Here is a 21,133-nt window from a genome sequence, read left to right on the forward strand (position 1 = left end):
GTGAATTTCTATGCATACAGGCTTTACTGAGACATTTTTTCAAGCGATTTGCCATACCTAGGTATGTACGTAAGCGTTCATAATAGAATTTAATTATTTAAAAATAGCCAGTTTTTTATTTTTTCCTTTGTATTTATCTAATTACCTATCAGCATACCAAATTTTAACAGCCTCCGTGGTCTAGTGGTTAGAGCGTAAGGCTCACGATCTGGAGGTCCGGGTTCGATTCCCGATGGGGACATTGTCGAAAAAAATCACTTTGTGAGACTGTCCTTTGTTTGGTAAGGACTTTTCAGGCTTGAATCACCTGATTGTCCGAAAAAGTAAGATGATTCCGTGCTTCGGAGGGCACGTTAAGCCGTTGGTCCCGGCTATTAGCCGTAAAAAACACCTCCACCAACCCGCATTGGAGCAGCGTGGTGGAGTATGCTCCATACCCCCTCCGGTTGATTGAGGGGAGGCCTGTGCCCAGCAGTGGGACGTATATAGGCTGTTTACGTACGTATACCAAATTTTAACTCTCTAGGTCATCTGGAACTGGATTAGAGTTTTGATCTATAGGTCAGTCAGTCAATGATAAAAATGAGGATTTTTGGACATTAATATCTAAATAATCGTTTGAGATAAGTTTATGAAATTTAGAACACACATGTATCTCGCAAGTTTCAATACATGAGCCAAATTTTATACGTTTATGTGAAATAGTTTTTGATTTATGAGGGGGTCAAAAGTGGCTCCAAATGGTTCGTGTAATAATTACACACGGTGCGGCTCGCCAGTTCTGTTTCTTGAACTTGGCTTCTAGATTTAAAATATAATTATTATAATCCTTTTGCATTCGTTATCCTTACATTTGTTATATTATTATTTATTAGGTTACTTATATGAAAATAAAAGCAAAATTCAGTCTAATTTCATTTATTTATTTGTAAAAAAAAAAAAACAAAAATAATAAAATAATACAGTGAGCACATGCGCTTATTGCCCGGGAAAAGACTCGGTCTTCCGGAGCAAGAAGCCGCAGCGCGCCTGCGCCCGCGCCGCCCCCGGCGGGCACCACGGGCGGCCCGTGCGGGACTGGGCAGGCGCACAATAAGTTAGGTTACACTTACACTAGGTTGAGCCTTCCTCGCGACACCGCCACTAGGTGCAATAAATTAAAGTGTGTGCGATCACATTTACTTTCTAAACCAACTACTTAGATCTTAATTATAAAGGTATCATAAGGTCGTTAACTCTATAATATCAAATTCGATTTGTACCAAATTTTGTTACATTCGTACGTACAACGCGCTCGCGGGCGGCGAGTCACCGGCTCCAAGTTTGTTCAAACGGAGACCTACAGGAACTAAATCTATGGATGCTCACATGCGGCGCCGGCGCTGCTCGCTCGTCACGTGCGCTCGGCGGCCGTCGCGGCAGGCAGCAGCAATGGCAACGCGGCGCCTCCGCCGCGGGTGACTAGCTCGGTTGCTTACTATCACTCCCTCCGCTCTCACTAGCAATAAATAACTTAAGTCTATCGACACCGACTCTACGCTAATTACTTCCTCCGTAATTTGACACATTGCGGGCCACGCTCGCGCGGCCCTCGATCTCTATAACTATTTTGTATTATAAATAATTTGTCCAGCTAGTACACATAATTCGACCGAAGGATCCGGTCGCCTACTTACAACGAAACTACCTAGTACTCCGCGGCCACGAAAATTGTTCTCGCGACGGACTACAATTGACAATTAATAATTTATCCTTTCGACAAGGTTTTATACAATTATCTTCCTAATAGTCTCTATAATTAAATTGTAGTTTCAAGAAACTTACTCGAAACTTATTTCCTAAGAAATGCTGATAAGCTGAGGTTCCATTGATTTCATGGGAAAACTTCAATGTTGAGGTGCGCTAGTGGTCGGCGCCGGCGCCGGCGTGGTGGTGTCGGCGGGCGCGCGCGGCGTGCTGACGTCACCGCGCGTCGCAGTGGTGCCCTCGCTGCCGCCGACGCTGTCCTCCATCGTCGTGGCTACGTCCGTGGACGTCACATCTGTCGGCGGATTCTCATTACTCTTCTTCATCACCACTTTCGTGGGCCGCCTGTTGATGGTTGGCACGTAGGATTTGGTAATGATCTCTATGTCCTTCTTGTCCGAGTTATTGCCGGGCCGCATGTCGTCGGACACGTTGTCGATGATGGGCCGCCGCGTAGTCGGCTCCACCTTGTCATTGGGCGGTGGCGAGTCCGTCAGTCCGTCCGCTTCCTCGTCCTCGATCTCGACCACCTTCTGTTTGTTTCCTGTGGAACCCTTTTTCGACGGAACTTCTGTGATCGAGTTAAGGTTCCAGTTATTGTTTTTGCTCTTGTAGCCTGCGTTGACAGGGATCAATTCCTCAGAGTCGGAGATTCCGATGCTGGCGGATGCTGTGGAGTCGGCGGGGGCTACGGGGGCGGCGGTTGCGGCGCGTGGTGTCTCGGGCAAGTCCGTGTGGTCACCGATGGATGCCACGTCACCGACCAGGTTGATGAGGTCGGTCAGTACGTTATTTTTCTTAGGTTGCGCGGGCTCGATGATAGCAGCGCTTTGACTGGGATTTACGGATATTTTTATTAACTCCACCGCGTCCGTAGCGCTTTCTGACGATCCGAAGGGTGTAAGAACGAATTCCGTCGTTTCTATATTCTCGAAAGATTGGCTGTCTGTGCCAGACGGATCCGCTCGAGAAACTGTGATAATTTCAGATTCTAAAGGAGTCGATATTTTAGTTGTAGCAAGTTCCGTCGAAGACGGGTCGGACGTGGTCGTGACGGGTTTATCCTTTTCAATAATTTCGGAATTTTCATGTGGATTCTGGTCACTAGTTTCGATCGGTAATGAACTGAACTCGGTTTGTGCGGTAATTTCAGTTACTATATTTGATTTAACTTCAGCAGTGGTGGCCTGTTCATGCGCTGTTTGTGTGCTCGAGGGGAACACCACTATTTCAGGAGCCCTGTAGGTCGTGACTTCAGCATCTGTTGCAGTAGAACTAGCACTCACCGTCATCTCTACAATTAACTCTGGTCCTTTCGTAGTTTTCTCACTCAGTGTCACTTCATTTTCAGAAACCGTCAATGGTAATTTGTCTGCTGCAACAGTAGTAGTTTCAGAAATATCGTCCAACTCACCGGTAATTTCCTCTGGTACGGATGATGGAACATTTAATATTTCAGTTGGAATGGCAGACCGTAAGTTGAGCATTGGACTGTCTTTAAAATTTGTTATTTCCTTTCCGACTGAAGATTGAAATTTGGCGGTACTTACTTCACTGGTCGGGCTTGCAGTACTAATAGCATTTGTGGTACTGACGTCTTGTGAAGTGACTGTTGGTGCGGATGTACTTTCAGTGCTATCCTTCGAAACATAAACAGGTGAAGTTTCTCTAAGGACAGGCTGCGTGGTCGTGGGCGCGCTCGTGGTGAACGTGGTCGTGGTGGTGGTCGCCGTCTCGTGCACTACCGGCACGTGTTCGTTATCGACGACTTGTTCGGGAACTATTTCGTCTTCGTGATTGCTGAGCACGGACAAGTCGTCCGGCTGCGGCGGGAACGCGGGGTTGTGGTCAAACAGTGTGTCTTCTTCTTCGATTACCGGAGCTTTAGTAATAAGCTTTGCAGGAGCCGTGTCATGGATGACAGACGGAACCCCCATTGTAGCTACGCTTGTCATCAACGAGGGGTAGATGTCACTGTTGATAGAGTCTTGCGTTGAAAGACTAATTTTGGATGGCGGCGAGTCGTTCGTCGATTTTATTTCGGTACTAGCTTCACTCGATTTGGTTGGCGCTTCCGAGGACGTCGAAAGTTCTGCGACCGGAGATGCAGATGGCACCTCGACGATGACAGACGCTTCCGTCCTGGAGTCAACATTGCTAGTTACGATGGTTTCAGAGGTGGCCTCGCGTACTATGAGAGGGGACTTGGACGAGGAGTAGTCAGGGACCTCGATGCCGGGCGATGGAAGGATTTCTTTGATTTTAACATCAGTGATAATGGGAATCTCGGAGACGGGCGTGATCTCCTTGATGGTGATCTCCTGCTTGATGTTCTCCTTGGGTGGCGCGGGCGCAGCGCTGCTGGCGATCTGCTCCGCCGTGGACACGCCGGGCGACACGCCCGGGACCGTCGTCACACCTGCAGTACAAAAATACACATTGCGGAAATGGCGATTTTGTTGCTGCTTTCTCACTGTGTATTCGCACTAAAATGTTACAGTTAAGTATCAGAAAATAAATAGACAATCATTTCTCGTCCAAATGTGCTTTCAGTGTCAAATGTGCTCTCGTCCAGATGAAAAAGTTATTAATTATCGTATAAAATGAATAACTTTATTCACTACTATTAGAATAAAGTTATGTGTGTGTGTGTGTGTGTGTGTGTGTGTGTGTGTGTGTGTGTGTGTGTGTGTACCTCTGAGCGGGCAGTTGTCGTACTCGGGGCAGCAGCGGCCGGGCACGAGCCGCGGCGAGCAGTCGTCGCGCACGAAGCAGGCGATGCGCCGGCACACCACCTCCCCGCCCTGGCAGTAGCACACGCGGCACGGGTCCTGCGGATCCACCAGCTTCTCGCCGTTGCCATACACTCGGCCCTCCTGCTCGCACTCTGTAACGCCCCACACAGAAACGGTCAATAGCTTTCAATTACATTAATTACAAACCACTAATTACAAACCCCATATACGTAGTGACTGTCGACAACGTAAACCAAACCCCAAATATTTAACCTAACGCGTACTAAAAAATATACATTATTTAAAGAATTACTTCAAGACAGTGTCTGCCAAGACAAAAAAATTTAAATTCAATCAGGTAAGCGATGTGAAAAGTAAGTGATGGTGTAAATACCGACCGCACTGATAGGTGGGGCAGCAATGGTCGGGGCGGTGCAGCGCCTTGCAGCCGGGGCGCGGCTCGCAGCGTGCGCGCGCGCAACTGACGGCGCCGCCCGCGCAGCGGCAGCGCTCGCACGCCGCTGCGCCCGGGAACTCCTCGCCCGGCCCGTACACCACGTCGCCCACCGTGCACCCGCCTGCAACACCACACACACATGTTCGTTTTGAGGTGACTAAACAAATACGAGTATAAAATGAAAGCGTCTATGTAAAACTGTACATAAAAGAGGCAATGTGATTTACGTGAAAATAGATTAAAATATATAAATACAATAAATTATATTCTATTTAATTAAGTACTTGTATTTAGTTTTTTATATGGGTGTTCCGATCACTGATAAAAAGGAAGAACAATTAAATAAATACTCGAGCTTTCTCTGTATGAAGATTGAATGAAACTTGTGAGTGAACAACATTGATACAACACTATTTTTTTAAACAACTAACCTTCTTTTAATCCAAAGTCCGCGCTTGTCACATTTGGCAGGGGTCCCAATGGTCCTGAAATAAAAAATGAAAGTAGCAATTTAAGTGCGCCTTGCTCAGTGATGCAATGTTGTCAGTTACAGTCAGGTTAATGAACTAGAAAACACACGCTATGCGGCCTGCATTGCTTACTTCACAATTATACGAATTGCCGCATTTAGCATAATGCGAGTCGGAGATTTCAAACATAATATATAAATGGGCACGATTCATACGTGAGACTCGAGCAACCCTCTCCGAACCGGGCGTACTCGTCTGCCACCTTCGACGTGACAATATATTAAAGTTGACATAAAAACGCTGTTGTTTCGTTTTTCAGGAGCACAGATGGCAGGTGCCCCGGGCACATTGTTCAGCGGCTGTGATTCACCCGCCCCGCCCGCGCCCCGCGCCCCCGCCAGCGCCCGGCGCTAGCAAATTTGTTTTATGCGCCACATTTTCTCTTCCCCGCTTCCCTCTTGCACCGGATATTGTGATTGCCCGTCGCGCCGAGAGTGCATATTAAAACAACTCATCTCGCTAATGACACTTCAAAGCTTTTTGTAAGGGATCCGTAGACGATTCGTCTCGAGTGGAATTCTTGTCAACTTACAGTTTATTAACATAACGTAAGCTCACGACTATATTCAGTTGGGGTAGTCAAAGGTACATCGATCGCGATGAACTAAGTGTACTACCCTTGTCCGAGCTTTCTTTTTCTTACCAACTGGATAGGTAGGCCTCATATATCTTTTCCAGTTGATTTGCGTAGTTAAGTACGTATTTAAAGTAAGTTATTAACTTTTACTTTCTAAACAATGCCATTAGTGTTATAATGACATACATAAAGCAAGCTGTAATCCTTGCCGGCGTGGGCAGAGGTGACAAATTTTACAATAGTTGATAAGTACTGTAAATCGAAAATGAGGTTTTATGAGCTTTCTAATCGTCTCAAGTGTAATCGTTACAATAAAACTACGTCAACCGGTCCCGGCCCGTGTCGCGGCGGCGGCGCGGCGCCCGCGCGTCTGTCAGCACGCCGGCTGGGCGCGCCCACGTGCTCACGCGCTCTGTTTCGCCTTCTCAGAATCGTAGACATTCCGCGACCGACGCGTCGTGTAACGGAATCACTCAGGAATGTAAGCAACATCATAGATTAAAGGAAACTCTACAGTGCGTACAATAGCGCAGAATTTAGTTTCGATTACACAGCCAACAGTCAGACGTAGATATCAGTTTACGAATATATTTGACATTCATATTGAGACTCGACACCTGTAGCGTCATGTTTTACATGAACATAACTATCCAGTTTAAATCTAGTTATTAAAGGGCCCAATAACGTATTTTTCACGAAATTTTCACAAATAAGTACATAGGTGTGTGGAGTGGACGCGCAGGGTCGCCGGTGCACGCACCGCCGCCGTGTTGTTTGTGCAGCTGCGCCCGCTTGTGTGGGGCTTAATTTGCGAATACTGCAAGTCATATTGTATTATTAAGATCAAAATATAACACCTATAGGTCTGACCACAATTTGCCAGTAAACTCTAAAGGCAGGTACTTAGTTCATCTTACGATGGATGTACCTCTGACTACCCCAATTGAGAATACATATAGTCGTGAGTTTATGTTATGCTCTAAGATCAAATAAGGTCGGCGTGACCTCGCCACCCGTGAAGGGCGGCGGTGGACGCCAAGTAGGACGCTCGCTGCTCCACTCGGCGGCAGGACTTTGACCTCACACCACCCTCAACATTATTAATGGCTCCCATCTTCGAGCTCCTGCCTGTAGCAGGACCTGCCACGTGGATTCCTCCTACTTTTAGTTACGAGGCAGGCAATACACGTCAATGTCAAGCTTCAAGATTGAGGACAATATATAATAAAAACTACATCAATAAAAAGTGATAAGTAAGATCATTAAAGAAAATAAATAAACGTGTCATACAAAAGACATCAACGACGTACCAGTTTTTCATTCTACGAGTCGTAGTTACTAACAAAAAACATCTTACGACAGTTTATGATCAGTAATTGATTTTAAAAGTAATGCTGACCAGTGACCATATGAAGCTAACATTGTTGACTACGAACCTGCGTGGTAGACGGTAATGAAATAGTGAATATTTCCCGACAATTTCATTACGTATAGTCATTGTAAGTCGTGAGGATCTTCTTCGAGAGAGAACGACGCACAAAACAGTTATTGAAAACTTGAAAAGAATCTGGCAACGTATACTTCCCGCTCGTCGCGTGACTACCTACGCGTGCTCCTGAATGTCTACACGCTGACTTCATGGCCGCAGTGAACGAACTTACTGAGACTCACGGCCCCAAACTGTCCTTGGTAACATTATCCTTATATTTGAACTAGCTTCCACGTAGACAGTTAGTCAGCAGCAGTATTCCATAAGATTATTTGTCAACAGTCCAATATTGTTCTGCAGTTTACATTAAAATTTTAAGAAATAAGTAGCGAATGCTTAGTATAATTAGTACTAACGCCTAACTGAATTTGCCTTTTCAATACACTGTACTGTACATTGATTAATTAAGCGATAAATAGATTCTATTATTATTTTATTAGGTGAACTCGTGGATGTGTGTGTAGGTGGCGGGGTACAAGGAGGTCAGGAATCTTCTATTTGTAACTGGGTTGTCACGCTTGACTGTTACTTTCTTTCATGACTAACACAAAAACTAGTTGAGCTCGATAAGCAATGAAGCCATCTGGCAGTGGGTCAGTGTTGTGGATGAAATCTGCTTTATGCAGTGTTAGAGCTAGTGGAAATCAAACGAAAGAGTGGCGGTCAGTTCCTTAGATTTAAGGACGTCCAAAAATGCCACATGAAGAACTGCAACGTCGATGTTCACAAATTGTAATAACTAGTTAGAAAAAGGACAAACTTAATACTGTCAACAACATCCAGACTGCGATGTATACCAGTATCCAGGCGATAAACTCAGGGCCGTCGTCAGGGCCAAAGAGTGCCGATAATCCCCACTGAATTATGTTTACTCGCCGTAGCCGACATCGCCTGGGAAATAATAAAAACAAACTAAACTGAACAAGGGGTGTTTTATATGACCAATGTCTTCTACCTCTGGAAGACATTACTGTAGAGAGAGCCTATTGTTGTTTATGTACTTAAATGATTCTTATGATGATTTCATATTGTTCCCACGATCATTTTGAGAGCAATCCCAGTACAATGGGTGTGCGCGAGCGTCCCGACTGGAGCGTGTCGCTTGTTTAACACGTCTCGTGTCAGCGTGTTGCGTTGATCGCTGCTCGTAACCGATTATAATATAATTGGCCGGCGAGCATTTCTCGCGCGATTAGCGCGCACGTGGCGGCCACCGTGCGCTCAGTCACCTACGCTATCGTCTGTCTTTTTTATATTTCTTACTAATCCTTGCACATTATTCACATTTAATAATATCATTTAATATTATCTACCAGCAATAGGTGGCTGTCGATTCAAACATCTACATTACGTAATGGATTCGACTTATCTGTTTTAACGAGTGTGAATTTTATTTGATTGTGGACCGTGAAGTGGGCGCTAACGGTTGTAACTCTTAGCACACAGTTGTTAAATGACAGGCGGGTATGATGTCAGTATACGCTAAGGGATGTGTCGCACGGCGGCGAGACCGGGCGGACCGGGGCAGGCACGGCCTGTCACGGGCGATCGATACCCGCGACACGCCCGGCACACGCCACCGCCGATGCCATAGCCCGCCTTACACCACCAAATGCATACTACATTCCCAAGCGATTATGCATAGGTACACACAGGGTTGCAAAATCGGACTAGTTGTCTAAAAAAACAGTGTTGCGGTTCCGTGTGCTCGTATCAGCACGGAGGTTGCATGTCGCGGCCCAGGCCCCACACAACACACTCCATGCATGCTCGTAGACAAGTGACCGCCGTGAGCGACACGTTCTTCACATTACTTGTCACAAACAAAATCGCACCTATTCTATTAAAATATTATTGAAAACTGAGTAGGTACAAATGTTTCAATAAATTCGACATTATTTAATATTATATACCAACTGCATAATTTATTATTTTGCAAATTTTACAGTTAGGTAGGCAGACAAATTTGTAAGTAAGTACTCGTAGTTCGACCCTTAACAGTTCCCGACTCCCGACCCTCGAGGCTCGCCAGCCGACACCCACACACACAGAGTACAGCACGCTCTTCAATAACTAGCGACGTGAGTGCTCTCTACTGGTAATTGGAATATGAATCAAAAAAATACCTGCGTTGACAAGAATTCGGAAAAAATATTCCGTGGAATAATGAAAACACATTAAAGTTAAATAACAATATGTGGCTATTTCCAATACGATAGACAATGTGGCAGAGTGGCGAGCCATCCAGCAGGCTAGCCATCCGGGCTAGATAAGGGTGAGTGTGTTGCAATTCCGGGCGCGGGCGGCGGGCGGCGGGCGGCGGGCGGGGGGGCGGCGGCGGCCGGCCGGACGGCATTCCGCGCGTGACTCACCGCGCGCGGCTGTACGCAGCCGCCTGCTGGCTGGCCCACGGGCATCACATCACACAGCACCACGTACGCCTGACCGTACTCCTACTAATGATGATGACTGATGATGCAAATTAGATCTTGCTGTGTACGTTTTTGTCCTATTGTAACGACGTTCACATATACATATTATACTTCATTGAGGAAGAAGGAGAGTTCCTTAGAGTTAAAGTAAATTGTATCCGAGAACGTACTGTAAGTAAGTACGTAGGTATAATATTAGAAACGAGTGCTCTGACGGCTACATAGGGCGCAGGCGGGTGTTGGTGTGCGCTCCTGCCGCCGGCGGGGCACGTTGCCGCGCCGTTGCGGTACAACTACATAACTAAGTAATTGTTCTTATCACCAAATTATTTATAACTTAACTTATTTATAACCCACAAAATTACTTCTCATAGCTTCACATCTCCGCGTCGCGCGCGCCACTGGACGAATCGATATAAGAATGACCTCACAAGATGGTAATGTAGAGTCGACATTAGACTTTGATTGCATGATGTTTGAAAATACCTATATCCGTACAGTTAATGTTTGAGGTCCGTGTCGCGCCCCGGCTGACTGTTTGCACTAGCGCGGCGATAGACGGTGCGCGCACGCAGGTGACGTCACGCGCCCCTCAGCAAACCTTTTTGCATATCTGGTTACTCATCATAACACAACTGGAACTATTTTCCCGTTTTTTACATCCTAAACAAACGTTCATACGTTTGCTTATAAGGTAATATAGGTATTAATATAGGTACTTATTCGACAATGTATCTCTCACCTGCATTACAGTATGTAGCTACTCCAATGAACACCAGCGCTGAGATGAAGCGTCGAAGCGACGCCATGTTGCCTTTTGTTCTGTAACAACATAGAATACAACGATTAGATATTATAAAAAGAGAGCAAAAACTTGCACAGCAAAAAGATAGCAGGGTGCAAGGTGCGATCGCGCATAGCAACATGCGCGGGGTCAGCGCCCGCGCAGCCTCCTAGAAAAGCGCAGCCTGCGGGATGCGTCCGCGCGCCGGCCCGCCCGTCGTCCACTCATGCAACAATGTGGTCCTAACCACAATATATTCTAACCTAGCACCTAAAGGCTATATTCGTACATCCTGACTCAATGTTTGTCTCGATGTGAGACAAGCTGATGAAAGTGTCCACTCCTCGGCGGGATGAGGGAATCAATCAGGCCGGCGACAGCGGGACCAATAAAACAATCAGTGACATGGATCTGCAATCAGGCGACCTTTCACTTTCAGCCGCCACCGCCGCGACGGCGCGCGGGCGCCCGCCGTGATGCGTCCGTTGCCCGGAGCGACGACCCGCACTCATTTTCCAATCGCGCGCTCCACATCTCAATAGGATAATTCCCTCGGCCATCGCTCACACTGTCTCCTAATGGTCTTCCGTGTGAAAGGCCGCGCAGGAAGCCCGCGTCGCCCGCTCGCCGAATCAATCACCGCTTGACTGACGGCAATAGCTTCTATTGCTCCGAAACTGCTATTGTTAGCAATTACTATACAACATATCATGAAAACTTATATGAAATACTGAACCGGATATAAAAGTGAACTGTTCAGCCAAAAAGCTTACTTATCTTTTGTTATCAAATTCGGAGCTGAGATAGTTCATTTTTCTTTGACTATACTCTGAGAATGTTTAGCCGAAGAGCACGAGACAAACAGTATCCCCAGCGGCGTGCGCAGCACGACCGGTGTCGGTGGCGACGCTGCTCGTTCGTTGACCCAATAATGTGTCAAAACATGAATTTGCACAAAAAGCTAGCGGTCGGTGGCGCCAACGCCGCGCCGCGCCGCTCCGGGAATGCGGCTCAATCACTTTTTTACGAGTTTGCATCTCCAGTTTGATTAGAATTGCGATTCTCTTTTTTTCCTTTGATCGGTTTTCGACATTTCCTGCAATAAAATCTTCCCGAGAATAGTTTCATGTGCTTTATTTCAGCGGAGACACCAGTCTGTTTACCTTGCATCGGATCCAGGATGAATCATAGGTAATTACACAATGGGTGTTCTCGGAACAAAGTTTAGTTGTGTGTATATGCATGTAAGCATGTTCACGTGCGCCGTCCAGTGCCGGCCGTATGACGCTCGGTCTCGTCGCGAACATATTCTGACCCGCAAATATTGACGCCCCGCTCGACCTCGCGCTTTGTAAACATCACAAGGCGGTTGTTTTTATAAGAAAATCATGGTACTTATACAAATCACGGTTCACCTTTCCGACAAATACCACTCAAATAACTGGCGTGGGAATGAAATGTTGAATTTCGTTACCTATTTCAAATTTTCAAACAACTCGACAGCTTGAAAGCAAGCAGGCCAAAACACAACATTGTAAGCCACCTTTTCTTTTAAATGGTACCACAGGTAGTGAGTAATTGGTGGATATGACAATCCATCCATCTTGATTTGTGGCAGCAAATGCCAAGGCGCGCGGCCGGCCCCCGGCGCGGGCCGGCCGGCGGCCGGGCGACCGCGCTACCGGTATCCTCGATAATGCTATATTATTCTGTCACCGATCTAATAGACTATAATTTGCATTGTGTGAACGATATTCTAACAACATCGAGACTTCACATTAAATATTTGTCATTTCATATTTAATGTAAGTACTCTAAAAAATGCACACCTTTATGAATATTGTGGACTACTTAGTGTATTGTATGTAAGCAGATAGGCAACAGGAAGGGAGTTGAATACCTCCGTCAAAATTGTCGTGAAATGATTGTGATGTAATGGGCGAGCGAGTGGGGTGCGGGCGACAGCGCCGCCGCGACCCTGGAGGTACATTACCTATATCCCGGTTGGAACGTTCGGCTGAACAAGTACGATCTGTTTTAATAATTATTAGCAAATCCGTTCACCACAATGATTTGGTATAAGTATACTTATACAATTTGACGACGCGACATCTATCTATTGCTGTATGTCCTATCACACCTACTGTGTAAGCACGCGACTATTATTAATGAACGGCGAGATGCTGGGCGGATGAAATAGGTAATAGAGAATTACATGAACACGATACGCAAAATTAACGTAATTATATATACCTAATTCTATATTTCATAAAGTGGAATGAAACTCCACCAACAACTACCAATCTATATGTGAGTGTCTGTTCGTACAATAACATGGAATCCCCAATTAATTGGGTTCAGCAGCAGGCAGTATTGATCGATCGAGCCGCCACGTGCTCCGCATTTATTTGACGCTCGAAGTATATCTCACAGCAACGGGGTTTCGAGGGCGAAAATCGACGTCCGGACAAATAGTACTACACATTATAAAAGTTTTAACCTAACACCGCTGGTATAATATGAGTTGAGATGATCATTATCATGTCCAATTCCTGAAAAATTACTTCTAGTTTAAGATAAAGGATATATGAACATTTCTCTATTATGTACGTTGTTAGTATGTGCGATGTAGCGGCAGGTGGAGTTGTCAATGACCCACATAGCGGCGCCGGCGCATGCGGGCGTCAACCGCGCAATTACCATCCGTCATCAAGGCCTTGATTGAAATTATTGGAGAAAATAACTTTAATAGTTAGAAAATAACGTTTTCAGTAAACCCACTTTTCAGAACTCCAATATAAACTCTGGCTTAACTCTGTCTTTTACTACATCATTGATTGATCCTTCACATAAACTTCATAATTAAACGTAAAGTGAGTGCACACAAAAACTGCACAGTTGAGATACCTATTCCGGCGGACGTTGACAACATGACGCTGACGTGTGCGCGTGCGCCACACACCGCACGCTCCACGACACCACGCAATACTTGGGAAATAAGTAAATTCAAAAATAATTACTAGCTATAACTTTAAATCATACGTAACATACAAAAAACAGGATAAAATCTTCTACATCGAATAAAATAAAAATAGGTGTACTTAGCTAAAGTGTTCAATGCGATGGTCACGCTTTACAAAAAATAGTAGGAATTAAAGTTTTCCCACCATTCTGTTATTAATTTACGAAAAACCATAAATGGGAAAAAATAAATCGTCTTCCGCATTACAAAATGTTTGTATATTATATTTTGGAATTATTTTGTTTACCTTAGTTAGAAGAGATACCTATAATGATTATAGATAAATTATTGTTACACAAGCAGCGCTGCTCCGGCGCGGCGGCAGCGCGGTGTGGAACCTGTCAGATTCAGATCTGGACCGGGCTCGTGTGGGCAGCCACAGCATTCCAATGTATTCACACGCGTTATGAAAGATGAACGCTGCACTACTCCTACCGGGATTGCCAAGGATAAGCACCGACGTTCCCCATCCATCTATCTATTGCATGCGCAACAAAATATGAACACTTAATATTACTTACAATGATAACTGATACACTTATTTCACTTTACAGTTTATCTAGGAGCATGTAGCGTGCAGCCACTGCGGGCTGCCAGTGTGCGCAGACTGCTCATCGGTTCCCGCACTGACTCACGCGCCACCAGCGGCGGCGCGCACCTCACCTGCGAGCTGCTCCGCCGCCGCTACCCCCACCAGCAGACCTCTAATTCGTACACAAGCGAGACATTACTGACAATGACGAGAAGATTCCCCGAAGTGACACCGGCGCCGCCGCCTTCGTGCTCGGCCGTTGAATCAAACTATACAATAGTCGATTAGCTTTCGCACCGTATTCAATTACGGAGAACAATCATAATAAGTGGTGTTAATTTAGTTGTCGGCCGGTCGTGGGCCAGCGTACGGCGTGGGTCGTGCGGAAGAAGGAAAACACACGCATTGTAATATGACGAGAGACGCTCATACTAATCGGCTGCATGATGCGCTGACAATCATCAGCCAGCCTTCGACGACACGCGACCAGAATTCAAAATGGCCTAATTGGACTCGGGTTTTTCCTCAGTATTAGTTACCTGTTGCACAAACAACAACAGACCACGTCGATACTTGTAACATGTGAATCATTAGACCCTGTAAAAATTTACCTGACAATAGTTGACGCTAAAAGCTACGAATATTCCGGATTGTCAGCAACAAGGCTCCACTCATTCTTTATACTTATTTTTACATCCTATCATCATCTCTCTAGCGTTATTCCGTATTCACGCGGCCCGCTTACCTAAGCTGAATATTTGACAGGTCCGGTTTTTTACAGAAGCGACTACCTGTCTGACCTTCCAACCCGCGAAGGGAATTACAGTTTAGGTCTTATTTCTATACTCTACTTGAGCATCATAATCATCATCCCCTGTCCTATGGGTTGGAAGTTCACGTTACCTACGTAGGCAAAATACCGTTCACGTTTGACATCAGTATCTTTTATAATTCGTTACATTTAGCGGGGCGCATGGGATTGCTGCAGGTGCAATAGATGTGATGGCGTGTGGTGGCGCTGCTGGGCGGCGGCGGCGGCGACATTGACGGCGAGGAGCCTGCCGCTTCCTGCGACGTGACCCACATGCTGCTAACACATGCTAATCGCACGACAGTGGAGCTCTGTTTGTTTGCCACTCATATTTAGTTGAGACCGTTTTATAACGACTGTTTTATTTGACTAGTAAGGATCGAAGTAGACTAGGAGACAAATGCAAAAGGAGGTATGTATAACATAATGATTCAATACTTATTGAATGCTTATATATACTTGGGTAATAATTGAGAATTGAATTGAGAATTGGGTATTTTAATAGAGTCGCCGCTGGTTTATGAATCGATTTTCTCTACCTTGTGTTATTTCCTTTTACCTCAATTCTTGTATCAACAGCATAAAATAAGTAAGTTTTTTTTATGTTTTTATTAACCGTGTTAGACGCAGCGAGGTGACCCGGAACGATCAATCAATTCCGGTGCAAAAAACAGTATTCCGTGGTCGGTGGCGCACGCGCCGCAAAAGCATGGCAGCTGGCAGCGCGCGTACACTAGGTACGAAAGTATGTATGTACTTACTTTCACCAGCGGCCGCGCCACCTCCGCGCCAGCATCATCCTCCAGCGCCGCTGTAACGGTAACCGTTCGCAAACAAATTGCATCTGGTTTAATCGATCTTAATGCACTATGTCATGTTACCGTTATGTCTCTGGAATACCTAGGCTAAATCGACCAAGCCATCCTAGATACAGCTAGAATTGCGACGCAAGAAGTTCATACATAAACTGATGAAAACAGATCAGTTATAATTGTGAATTTAGTAGCGTGTAATTGAATTGGCAAAAAACTAATAGGTACCTACGAAGGCAGTAGCGAGCAGACTCAATGTTTGCAGTGGAGCGCGCGCGAGGTCACTCACGGGGCAGCGGGGCAGTGTGTCGCATGCGCCCGCGCACTGGCCGCAGTTTTAACACACATGGTACCATCACTCATGCATCCAGCAACACTATCTTACTTGTTAACGACCAAGGCTACTTCCCAGAAACATTCAAACTCAAAATATTCTGCGATATAATAAATATGTAAAAGACGTTTTGAAATCGTTATAAAGCAAACATTTGGAATTAACAAATTCGTTATTAGCAAACATCGCTTCATAGCTCATAAACGCGGCTAACACTCGTCCGAAAAATAGAACGGCGCACGCGCGGCCGCGGCCACCCACCGGAACCAGCTATTCCGCCGAATTGCGAATCTAGTTCATACACAGCCTGCCCGCACCGACCGCAACACTCCGCTCACCCTCCCGTATGGAACTATAGAAAGGAACGAAATGTAAACGCGGAGCCACAAACAAACAGTCAAAGCTTGAGTCCGTTAAAGTGTGCTAGCAAGTAAGCGGTAGTGATTCACGTGATTTGGCGAGCGGTGAGTCAGTGTAACGGTCGTCGCTGACACCTCCCGCGTCCACCCGCCGCCGCAACCCGCTACAAACATTACACCGAATCCTTTAATTCTCGACGATGACCAACGCTTTTCATCTACATATCCCTAATCTCATCTAGCCTACAAGATCCCACTGCTGGGCAAAGGTCTACCCTTCCTTTTCATACGTATCCCTATCGCAAACATATATTACTTAAGATATACTTATTGTATTCCTGATGTTATTACAGTGGTCTAAAAAATAGAGGAAAGCACAAACAGGGACTCTGTTAGGGCACTACAGCACAAACAGCCTGAGTAGATAATTAACTTGAAATGTACTCCAAGTAGGGATGTTTACGAATACTAAAAATCGAATCTAGGTAATTATTGTATATTGGAACGGACATAGAGTGGGCCACAGTGTACAAATTTTAAATAGGACGAGTCTATCGGGGCAACATGTTCATGTTATTCCAAGCGAAAATACACATTCCGAGTATGTAGAGTGACGTTAAGGTTTCGATTCCAATGCTTTACGGCTCGTCCTTTGTCCTATGAGCATTAGCTAGAAACCTAGTAATTGCATTATTTTTGTTGTACGAATAAATAATTAATATGTGTACCTACTATTGTGTATTGGAAAATGCTGCACCGACAAGAGCGTGGCTCTTAAATTGATGATGATGACTATTGTTCCAAAGGGTTATATACCATAGCGTTGCCAACTGTGCGCATGTAGCATGATATGCACAGGTTGCATTTACAGGTCTGTGCTTCTTTTTAACTAATAAATTCATAAATGAAACTTGACAACTTACTTCTTGATGTCTTGTTGGTATGGCTTTATGTATATTCCAATGATAGTTAATGGTCTAAAGTAGTCTAATATTATATTAGTTAGTGACGCATTGCAATGTATAATAAATGATGGCAGTCTTGATGAGAGTCAGTGTCACGGAAGGTACCTGTCGGCTGATATTGTTTTACAACTGCGCTCTAGGTATTATGGTACAGTGTGGCGGCGGTGAGTGCGCGGGCGCATCGCATCTGATACGTTCGCGGTTGCAGTTGCATAACTTGCAGTGAAGCCAACCCGCAAACATTCGTAATCCTGTAATCTCCGATCACATTAATTTGCCGCAAAGCAACATGCTTATAAACCCGCGACAGCTTTTTAGATGCTGAATATTAGGTTACACCGCTTGAACCACAATCCAGCGCGGAGATACGCACGATCGTGCCGTGTGTAACTTTGATAATGGTCCATTCACTGTCTGGATACCCAACCTAGCCGAGGACGGGTGCGCTTGTTTTCTCGATCGATATTTTCGTCCCAGCTGCATATATGCATATAATATATTCACATCTCTTCTTTATGCTACTCTTGCCTTATTGTCACAGTAATAACTTTGTTTGTTGATAGTGGTACAGCAGATAGACATACATAAATGTCGTCCGTGTTTCCTATGCGGGTCAGCATAGCCACAAGACCATCGCCCACGTGATAGTAGTCCATCACACCAACTCTTAGGACATGTCCTGGATGAGAAGGAGCTGAAGAGGAGTACCGGCAGTGGAGTAGGTACAGCAGCTACAACGTGTTAAATAATCTTTCGCATCATACTCAAGCACACGTCCTGATATTGGCTTTTTACAAACACCATTAAAAGACTTGTCATAGATTTGAGAACAGGTGCTACATTCCTTTGCTTGGACCGAAATTCCGTAGTCAGGTAGCCGCTCGGCGCTACTACTGTCGCTGCTCGATATACAACCGCTCTGCAAATTATTTTCATCTACACATCACTGTTTAAAACGTAGAAAGAGTACGAATTAAAATAAATTTAAATAATCTATATATTTTGAGGTTAGATTAGATAAAGTTTCCAAACATAACCGAGACAGGTTCAACTACGAGGAAGAACACGCCGGACGATATAAACAAGGAGTTTGCCCAAGGAAGGCGTCGCAGAATGTAATAATAGACATACCGAAGGTAACAATATCAAAGATGTTATTGAAACCCGACGTGTGTACATGTTGCCGGTTGCGGGGCGCTCGGGTGTCGCGGTAATTGCGATTCCGGCGGCGGCCGCGGCGCGGCGCGGCCTGCCGACGCGGCAGCTCGCGGCCCCGGCGGCCCGCGGCGATGGCGCTTGCGACACGCGGCGCCAGCTCGCCTGCTGCCGCCTGCTGCTCGCATGTATTACTACAAATCCCCAATTCAACTAACGCATCCACAATTTACATTGCGCAAGTATCACGTTCGTTTAGTGCGATTTAACAAACTCCCCTTGTTTTGTATTCTCCGGGCGCCGCCGCCGCTGCTGCCGGCGCCGTTTCGCTCATCCGTGGATCATTTTAACACAAAGTGACATAACGCGCATTTCACGCTGCGCCTGTTATAAGATATACTGTGAGGATGTACCCAATTAGGTAAAAAATATTGTGGAGGTTTCTTGCAAGTTTTCCTCGGCCGTAAGTAAGGATGGTGATGAGGAGGAGGCCTAGGTACCATAGATAAATAACCAGCAGAGGGTGGATACAGGCTGAGTAGAAAGATTAAAGCAAGTGATGAATTGCATAATTATTATTCAAGGTAAATTATTCCAAAACATTGAGTCAACGCAATGCTTGTTACACGTGTTTATAAGAAACATTATTCTACAATTAATCCAATTAATATAATTAATCTAGGTAGGTAGTTACCGAGATCAAACGCATGCAGCGCGTGCATGTCAAATGAATGAAACAAATTTCATCCGCTCACAGTTATGAGTTTTTGGATGAGGGATTCATGTATTATAAGATATCAGTACACCAGGCACCATGGAGTCTAAACAAGGGGGCAGTGTCCAGCGGGGCGCGTAACCCGAGAGATGCGAGCAATGCAACCGCCGCTCCTCCCGGCGGCGGCTGGGGCCACTCTACACCGGATTACCACAACTATCACGAGTTAGTAGACGCATTGTTCCACGACCTGTCCGTCACACGCCGACCAAGGACGACCAGCCTGACTCACGGTGTCCACGCTGATGATACAACAGGTTGCATTGTTTTTTGGCGTTATGCAAAAAAAACCGAATCAGAGGTCATTGCGTCACTAATTAAAATTCCTCGAGCAGAGCGCAGTGCAGCCTTCGCCGGCGATCGACGCGGTGATCGCGATAGTTGCGAGCTCATCAATCTGATAGCTGCCGACGCGCGCCGGGTCACATCGGGGATACTTTACAGGCCGCCGATGTTTAATATACTAACCTGCACAGAGCGAGGCTCGCACGTACACTGACACACCGGTAGGCATCACTACAAGCTGTGATAGTTGCTGAGTGTGGTGTGGTGAGTCTCGGTACTGAAGCGTTTAGTTTACTGCTGTTCACTCATCAGTCTGCAGACATGGGCTCGAGCTGAAGCGGTAGTATTTTCCCCGGACGATACTATGTCTCTATTGACTCTACACTTTCTTTTTGGATGCCAAAGCCATTTGAAACAACGTGTAGGTCACAAATAAACTTAAGCCGCCTGAGAGTATATTTATGTTTTCTTTAATTATTCAGTTTTACTCTATTGTATACAAAGTAACGAATCAAACATTATTTACAACCTTACATTTTCGCTTACGCAGAAAAAGTGATGCATAATTTATTTGAATGAATAAATCAAATCTCAAATGAGAGATAATATGAATATTAAGTACTTAAATATGTACAGGGTAAACGGTGCAATTTAATGGATATCGACATTTAAACAATCAGTTATTGAACAATCAAATTGTAAATGTAGGTACAGTTGCAATTTTCCGGAGGGAAAACGCCGGTGTGGGAAAATGCAAACAGCCGGAGTGTAGGATGTCCGGGTAGAGCGCGCACTCACCTGCACATGGGGTGTGGGCAGGTCACAGCTGGGCCGACGGCTGGGCGCGCACAAGACACTGCTGGGCACGGTCGCGGTCGCGTGGGCGAGTCAGCGCGCGCTCGCCATGTCGTCCGCTCGGCGCGAGGGTTCCGCCGCGAGTGGGCGGAGCGCCGCGTCGCGCCCGCACCCGCCGCCCGCACCCGCCCGCACCCGCACGCTGCACGCCAGCATGCTGTGTGTGCTCTTCTTAACAATTCTTACTCATCAATTTTCAAATAGGCAATTTGTTTCTGTGTTTTAGGAATCTTCGTTAGGTTACCTACGCATCAATTATCATTAACAATTTTAAAATTAAAGAAATCGTTCTACTTGGCCTGCAATATTTCTCATAATCCATTGTATTTATATTATACTAAAACATAGGTGGCGAGGAGTGAGTGTATTACTTCTGTCTACATCTGCCTATCCCGGCGGAGATACTGGCGTAATGCTAAGCTGTGCTATACAGTATTATTCCTTATACTCTCGAGCTTTTTTTCAGCAGGTAGGTATC

At 45.6% G+C, this 21,133-nt stretch overlaps 1 protein-coding gene across 2 annotated transcripts; it reads right to left on the bottom strand.

Moving 5' to 3' along the window:
- Positions 1–907: 907 nt before the first annotated feature.
- Positions 908–20,726, bottom strand: LOC126367578 (uncharacterized). Of its 2 annotated transcripts, none has more exons than XM_050011162.1 (6): positions 20,599–20,726; positions 10,709–10,788; positions 5,370–5,423; positions 4,880–5,059; positions 4,442–4,633; positions 908–4,165 (listed from the first exon to the last, which is right to left on the bottom strand). In XM_050011162.1, the coding sequence occupies exons 1-6, from the start codon at positions 20,604–20,606 to the stop codon at positions 1,887–1,889; spliced, it is 2,793 nt and encodes a 930-aa protein (XP_049867119.1). In that variant the 5' UTR covers positions 20,607–20,726; the 3' UTR covers positions 908–1,886. The 2 variants fall into 2 exon arrangements, with proteins under 2 accessions (XP_049867119.1, XP_049867120.1); XM_050011163.1 differs by lacking the exon at positions 20,599–20,726 and adding an exon at positions 14,294–14,426.
- Between the last annotated feature and the right edge of the window lie 407 nt (positions 20,727–21,133).

Source organism: Pectinophora gossypiella, chromosome 6 (genome assembly GCF_024362695.1).
Source record: "Pectinophora gossypiella chromosome 6, ilPecGoss1.1, whole genome shotgun sequence".
Lineage (NCBI taxonomy): Eukaryota > Metazoa > Arthropoda > Insecta > Lepidoptera > Gelechiidae > Pectinophora > Pectinophora gossypiella.